This window comes from Mytilus edulis, chromosome 3 (genome assembly GCF_963676685.1).
Source record: "Mytilus edulis chromosome 3, xbMytEdul2.2, whole genome shotgun sequence".
Taxonomy (NCBI): Eukaryota; Metazoa; Mollusca; class Bivalvia; order Mytilida; family Mytilidae; genus Mytilus; species Mytilus edulis.
Genome location: NC_092346.1, coordinates 60,772,744 through 60,781,113, shown reverse-complemented (window position 1 = coordinate 60,781,113; position 8,370 = coordinate 60,772,744). Strand labels below are relative to the sequence as shown.

At 29.2% G+C, this 8,370-nt stretch overlaps 1 protein-coding gene across 1 annotated transcript in view; it reads right to left on the bottom strand.

Moving 5' to 3' along the window:
• Positions 1 to 2,848: 2,848 nt before the first annotated feature.
• The window catches only part of LOC139516998 (inositol-tetrakisphosphate 1-kinase-like), a 32,701-nt gene continuing 27,179 nt past the window's right edge, over positions 2,849 to 8,370 (bottom strand). Inside the window, exon 10 of the mRNA XM_071307528.1 lies at positions 2,849 to 7,856. Coding sequence (XP_071163629.1) covers positions 7,549 to 7,856 — 308 coding nt within the window. The 3' untranslated portion in view covers positions 2,849 to 7,548. The remainder of the gene's footprint in view (positions 7,857 to 8,370) is intronic.

Here is an 8,370-nt window from a genome sequence, read left to right as displayed (position 1 = left end):
AAATCATGTATTGTTGCTCATTTCTTGCATACGAAAATAAGTTTCAAAATAACGGAAGAAAATGTAGTTTGTGGATATAATTCCTATATGGTTATCAAGGTAAAATTTCTTAAATCTCTCCACCAAACAAACACCGAGGTTGTGTATCATTTGAAAGAGGAAACATCGTACAATAAGTGTAGTAACGTCAGAAACAGTGAAAAGTGTGTTTTTATAGTGAGGTAAACGTTTAACTCCACAAGTTCTATTATCTGTACTCTTTAGTTTCAGTTTTGGTAAATTTTCTAATTACACTTTAATACTATCATACGACGTTTCTAATTTAGAATGCTGAAATTGTCAGGTTCCAATCTATATAATAATTGATATGAACTTTACCTTACAAATCCACATATACTTCACATTAAAAAAAATATTCATGAAATTCGATTCTACAAATTCATTTTTCAACATACATTGAATGTACCAATTTAGCAGTAGACACATTACATGATAGATTAACTATATTCTCAAGATGATTTTGTCATATTTGTTTTCAAGAATTAGAAAGGGTTAATACAGTCGTGTCGTTGATACAAATTTCAATTAAAATTGACTGAATGAAAACACCTGCTACATCGATCTTTAAAGACCCAAATGTTAATAAGCACTTAATCTACATTCCTGAAAAAGGCAACAGTAGTAAACCGTTGTTAAATAATCATGACACATATGTTATTTTCCCCGCTAAGAAACCCCCAAACAACATGCACTGTTTGATTAAAAGACTTCAGATTCAGACAATTCACTGAGAAACTCAATGTATACCCCACCACATAAACTAAAGAGAAACTACTGAATAATCGTTGATATGTGCTTTGTCCTTTGGAACTTCTACAAATGCTGAAGAACTGGATTGTTTTAAACTTTATTGGATACCTCAATTACACAAACAACGTTATATTGTTTGGTCTTCCAAGTGCTCTACGGAACCCTAATCTATAAACTTTTAACCATGAAGTTTGTATTTACACAAGACATATGTTCTATCGGATGTTTTTTCCCTAAGAACCTGAAATCTCCCCAAGTTTTATAAGGTTCATGGTGCTGTGGTGCTTTAAGTTTTTCGTAGTCTTACGAGTTTGAATATCCCTTTGGTATCACTGACTTCACTTTCATTCTAAAGGGAAAGACAATAAGTAATCAGTATAATGGTGCAGCATTGGCCAAAACTAGTTCTGGTTGTCAAAACTATGTCTAAATAATTCTGTTTAGGAGCATTTTATTGAGAAAAAAATGAATACAAGATTTGCCTTTTAAACCGGTATTTATAAGAAATGCTGTATCATTTGATTTTTGCCATTTGGTTAGGAACTTTCCGTTTTGAATTTTCTTCGGAGTTCCGTATTTTTGTGATTTAATTTTTTTTTTAGATATTGTTTACATACATGAGTTGCTTCTGTTGTGAACTTAAAAGATTTCCTGTTTTTTTTTCACTCCATACTGGAACATGTTCGTGATGGATCAAGACGGACAGCAACACTCAAAGAATTATTCCTTTAAATATACATTATGCATTCAACAAATGTTTGTTTTAATATGTAAAAGTCAATGTACTATTCAACCTATTGACTTTTTCTTCCCTTATAAACTTCAGCATTTATCCATGAAAGGGACGCCATTCTTATTCGAACTTGGGTCTTTGTTCAGTTGAAATTTAAGCATTGTGTACACGTTTCAAAAAACATTTGATTGACGCAACTTTAAACAGAACTGACACCAAATCATTACAGACGGACGGACATACAGATAGATAAGAGGTATACCTTAATGCCCATAATGCCTAACGGGTGGGGCATAAAAACTTTTAGTGAACAACATAACACCATGCATGTCTAACCACAAACATCTGGCTCCTCCGAAAATTTTAAACATACAAACGACAGTAAACAAAATATGGTCCATAGAGCCGGACTTATTCAAGCAACAAAATATGCTTTGATAAAGTGAACGTGTGTACACTGATTATCACCAAAACTCCCTTTTGGTATTGGTGGTAAATTTAGATTTCAACTTCCAAACCGCTGTATACTTGATGTACGTAACATAGGAATATTCAATTTATGAGTAATACTCTGTTCCACAATTTGAAACGCTATTGAGAAGGGTTACCTCTGTTTGAACTTTGTGGGAGAGACAAATGTTAGGTCAATGTGCATCCCTTTTCTTCAATGGACAGGTTTAAAAATATTATATCACAGACATCCGACATTGAAAAAATACTTTTACTTTAAGGTATAGAGAAACCAACTGTTTCAAATCGAATTGGTCCTGAGTGGTCTGCAGCCTGAGAGATAACACCTTTTTTTCTTTGACCACATTCGTAAAAAATAAATGAAGAAATCCTGGCTCAAGATGAGTAGTTGCAATTAATCGTCTAAGAGGCATGAACAATTAACTTATCATAGATATCAGGATTAAAATTTTGTACATCAAACACACTTTTTTGTCTACAAAAGACTTGTTGGAGACAATCTAATCAAAAATGGAAATTTGCAATATAAAAAGCGAAGCTCAATTGCATTGAGGACTGATAAGTTCAGATAAGTTTTTGCAAAACGATAATATCAACCATCAGAATCGACATCGGCACAAAAGCCTTCTCATGCAGCAACACAAGCTTTTTTCTCATCTAACATTCTATAGCACTATGAGTAGTAGCATCAGTGATATTCAATTCATATCTTGTCAATCATTTTGGGAGTTTTCAATGCAGTACAAGGAGCATTTTAAAAGATTTCCAACAAATCCTTTATTGTTGGTACTTGTACTTCACAGCATCAAACCATTACTTTGTGATACTAGACAATTTATTTCATATTTTATTGCTTCAAAACAAAGTAATTAAGAAAACAAGTAGAAAGATAGTCATGTCTGCCACCATGCGAAAGCCTGAGCAATGTAAACAACACTAAATAATCAATAAATATTATATCAAAATCAAAAAAGCAAAAAATTGTGATCTGTAACAAAGTGATCAATTTGTGCTCTCAATCAGATGGATTTCTTTGTGACCTTATCACTTGTGTATTTTTTACGATTCACTACAATCATGTTGTGTGATAAAAAGATGATCATGTGTGCATATTAAATGCAATAAACCTCTTAATTAAGTAATACACTGTATGGAATAAAATGCTTTTGCTTATTCAAGGTTAGTGCAACTTTAATAACATCAATATAAATATTTAGGTCACTGTTTTTAAAATACCATAATACATCAGACTAATAAGTACAGATTTTAATCAAAAGTATGTATCTTCATTAAATGTACTTTTAATTATTTAAATAACATTTACAAATCTTTTCCTTTGTTTTTTACATGGAATGCCATGATTTTCCAATTTGCAATTAAATTAATTTTCAGTCACATTAAAATTTTTTTTTTTTTTTTAGAAAAACAGCAGGACTACCCATGATTTAAAAAGACAGGTATAAATTTTTAAAAAAGAGGACTGTTATAAAAAAAAATGATAATTGAAAAATCAATATTATGAGATAAAGTGGGTTGTCAACCAACCCTAAAGTACCTTTTACTTAATGTGAACTAAATTTACTACATTTTGAGATCATAATATTTTTTCTACTGATGAAATGACTACTCCTTTTTCAAGATGTTTAAGGAGGATGGAAAACAGTCTTCAAAAAAAACTATTACAGTTATCAGAGTTACAGTCTCTAGCCAATGATCACAGTATCTGCAGTAGATGTAATTCAGGACAAAAATAAATGAGTAAATGTAAACCAGGAAAAAAGAACTGCAGTACATATAAACCAACCAAAAATAACTGCAGTAAACCAGGACAAAAATAACTGTATGTCATTAACAACTCTACTATTCTGAATGCAAGGTGTTTAAATCGCAGGTAAATAAAGAAAAAATATAGATATGTATAAGAATCCCTCCTTTATTTAAATGTATATTAATTGCAAATACTGGATCAGTTTTGTTCATGTAATTAACAATAATAAAGTGATAAAAGTAATAATAGGAAATTTTGCCTTTCTGATGTAATTATCATATTCCTATTGGCTATTAACCCACATATTTTTTTAAGAAAAGGGTACATCTCAAAACAAAATGACAATAACCACTAATAATAATAGTAATTGGTCCCTCTGATTCATAATAATGTTATATTTGTAAATGATTATATTAACTGTTGCGTATTATCTAAAGAAATTACTGAAATGTGAAAGAGGAGTAAGATCAGAGCCATCATTTTGCCTCTGAATTTGCAAAAGTAGTAAAATTCTTTCAATCCTTTCAAACTTAAGGTAATTTTATTGATGTATGAATGGAATGCATACTTAAGTGCATGTGTCTTTTGTGATGCCTCTTTATACTCATAAACATGATAGAAATTAGCTAATCTAAAAAATATCTGAAAGTTTTTTTCTGGCAACATGATCTAGCAAATCAAAAGATGTTTATTCAAATCTATAGTCATTGCATATAAGCTGTATTTTTTGTTAAACTATTTATGACAAGGTTTAGAAATAGCACATACTTAACAGTGTTACACATGATGATATTTGTTTAAATATTATATCTTTAAAGGCCTACAATGCATATGAAAGACTAATTTCAAAAATATAAATACTGATATCTAAAAAAAAACAAATGTCTTGTGAAAATCTGAAGCAGATCTGAAGGATATTATTTGACAGATGGGGCTGTCAAAATAGTTTAACTTAAATGAGTCAAAATTGCATAAATACACTTAACTTTCCACAAACTTTCCATCAGCTCAGAGTTAAATTGCACAGATTTTGCATTTTGAAAAAAATAATATTTCCCAAATTAGAAAATTAATCATTAATTCCATTGCTAGGTAAGGGATGTCTAAAAAAAATTAGTGTAAGTATCAGTTATTTCATATAAATAATCTTTACATTGATTTTATTCAACTTGTGAGCAAACCATAGCTTTTACCTTAAAAAATTACATCTAACAGAAAGGTGTGTTCTCTTTTTAAAGTATTCAATTATCACATATTCAAGAATGCTTTCATCATAACAGACATAAAAAATTCAACAGTGTGCATGGCAGCATGCCCTACTTTTAAAATATAAAAATAGATCACATTATTATAGAAAAAATGTGCAGCAGTTTTGCATATTTATATATGTATCTAATATCATACAATTCTATATACAACACTAACCAAGATATACAGACCATTTTAATTTAAAAATTAAAAAAAATATAATACACCAGGATATTTATATGCAAAAATACATATATATTTGTGTGCTATAGAGACAGACATTTTTAAAGTACAAGGTCGTCAAAATATTCAAATCTGCTAATGAATCAAATGAAATCTCATCTGGTTTTTTTTTTTATTGCCCGATATTCTTTTCATTTTTTGTTTGCCCTTTGTAAAGACTAGAAACATTTAAAATCCCTGAAATAACAATTGATATATTAATGCCTATACATATACTTTTGCAGTTATAAGCATGTATCCCTAATATGACATTTATGTATAATATGTCTTCGTCTAAGTGAGATATCAAAACAGGTAAAGGGTATCAGAAAATTTGATTATGTCTTAATCTATATGTTTAGAAAAACGAACTATTTAGTTACATAAACCTGACAAAGATCATTCTGTCACATGCTATAGAATAATATATGTAAATGACAAAAACATTTGTATATATAAGAAAATTACAGATAATGTGTTTTCTGCACTTTTATGTACTAGAACGTGATCTGTGATTTGTGAGATGAGTTTTAATGAAGAACTTGTGGAATAAAGTCCAAGTGTATCCCCTTAAGCAGTTAGTGACAATTTTTGGAGTTCTATAAAAAAAAAAATTAAAACCTACTGTAATTATTGTGGATTCATTAATATCCCTTGGATACCAATTTTTGTCGATTTCGTGGATGCAGGTTCACCACAAAATTAACTTTTCAAGGAATGACAAATTTTCTATAGGCTTGTATGTTTGTATGCTGACTTCAGAAAACACCATGAAATTAAATATCCACTAACATGCAAGTTTTCTATAATCCACAAAAATTGTTACCCCTGAATATAAATGAATTTACAGTGTTTTTTTATCATCAATATGTTATGATCCTCTGATTGCATAAAAAATGTTTATCATTTTCCTGTTTTTCAAAATTTGTGCATCCATACAGATATATTGTCAGTACAAACACAGAAAACAACTGAAACAAGTTAAACAAAAGAAAGCATTCACTCTTGATGAGCTTCAAGATGAAAAACACCCATTAAAAATGTGCTTTATTATTATTTCCCTTCTTGATGTTAAGCTTATAAATATCTAATCAAATATTACTATGATTTTTTTAAACTTTCAAATCATTTATTTAATCATAATAGCAAACTAGAAAAATCCTCCACTAGTACAAAATGTATGTCTATCCTTTAGTTCAAATTCCTGGTAATAGCTTTCTTTTTTTTTAAATTGAACATTGATTTTGTTTTCCAAAATTTGTTATTACAAAAATATAAAAAAAAAATCCAAAACAGTGGCTTAATTTGAGCAAACTAAAAAAGCTGAATTGCAACAAAAATACTGTCAGATGATTATTTGACATAAAATGCTGAATTTCAACTAAAATACTGTCAGATGATTATTGGCCTAAAATTGCTAAATTGCAATAAAAAATAATATCAGATGATAATTGGCCTAATAAAGCAGCAGCATAAATACATGGACTTTATTGCTATACAAATTTTAAGTCCTGAATACTGTTGACAAACAACTTGTTATAAATTTCAATATTTAAATTCTTTTCTCTGTAATTTTCAAATGATATCAAAATAATCTTAGAATCAATTGTATTGTATCAAGTACCAGGTTTATTGTTTTCTCTACAGAAAGCTTTCATATACATGTATGTAATTCCCCCTATGTCATGTATGTGAGTTAAAAATCTAATGTGTAAAATAATTAGGTAAATTAACATTTGACCTATGCATTTCATTTTTATGCATAGCAATAATGTTCAGATCTATAAGTCTTTAGAGAAAAATTTTGAGTCAACAGAATTTCCAGACTATATGAAAGATAGTTTTGAAATTGAAAACATCTTTTTCTATCTTTTACCTTTTTATGAAGGAAACAATTTATATGCTAGCCTTTGATTAATAGAGATCCTTGTATATGAATTTTACAGATCCTAGCCTATTGCTGAGAGATCCTAACCTATAAGAAATGTTATATCTTACCATAGCAAAAACATTGAAAATATAAGAATGATACAAAATAACATATTGATGAATACTTCTTTTGAATAAAAAGTAAATGCTTAATTTAATCATAATAAATTATAATTCATATTTTTTTCCTGATAGTTTTTTCTGATTGGTAAAATTGGTAACTTGTACAATAGATAACATATCTAAGTTGATATACTGTATTTGAACATCATCAGAAAAAATGAAAATAACAGATTCAACTAATAAAACTTGTAAAAAGTCTATTTTAAATGACTATGTGATATAATATAATGCCCTGGAAAAGAGGTCACTGTTTTTGGCAATGTTTAGAACAACGTTTGATTGGCTGTTTCCATGGTGTTTCATCCTGGCTCTCAGCATCTGATGTCATGCTGTCAGAACTATAACCAAATCCTTCTGTGTTTCTTGGTTCTTTCTGACATTTATACATCATACAATGCTCACTACAAACTTTTAATCTTTTAGGTTTATTTTGGTCCTGTTTTTCAGCATCAGAATATTGTTCAGCATCACTGGATACAGTTTCATTACAGGACATCCGATTTATGAGATAATTGCATAATACTTCAACAAAGTTGTCAACACCTTCATATCCTGAAACAGGCAATTATAACTTAATACTTTCTGTTAAATATATATTACATCTTTTCTACACATGGGATAATTGAGAGTTTGATATGGATCTAATATTTTAAAGACCGTAAGTTGACTTCTAAATATCTGTTATTTTTAATTTTCTTTATGATTAAAAACCACACACTGAACCTTTAGGTCAATGTCGCCCAGGACAGAATCTATGCTTTTACAACAAATATGGTGCAGGCTCAACAAAAATCATCTATTAGGGGAATTACTTTATAAGGTTTTATCTGATAATTTTGAAGAAACAAAATACAGAACAAATATTTACATTATACCCTAATTTAACCCTTTTGTTCTTAAAATATCCATGTGTACCCTTATGTTCTAAAAAATATCCATGTTGGCCATTTTTGTAAGTTTGCAGGGAAACAAACAACAAATTTATATGCCCTAAAGGTCATTCTGGTTGAGTTATAAATTGTTCAGTGTTTCAAGAGTAAACTTTTTTTTTAAAGTATATTGCGCC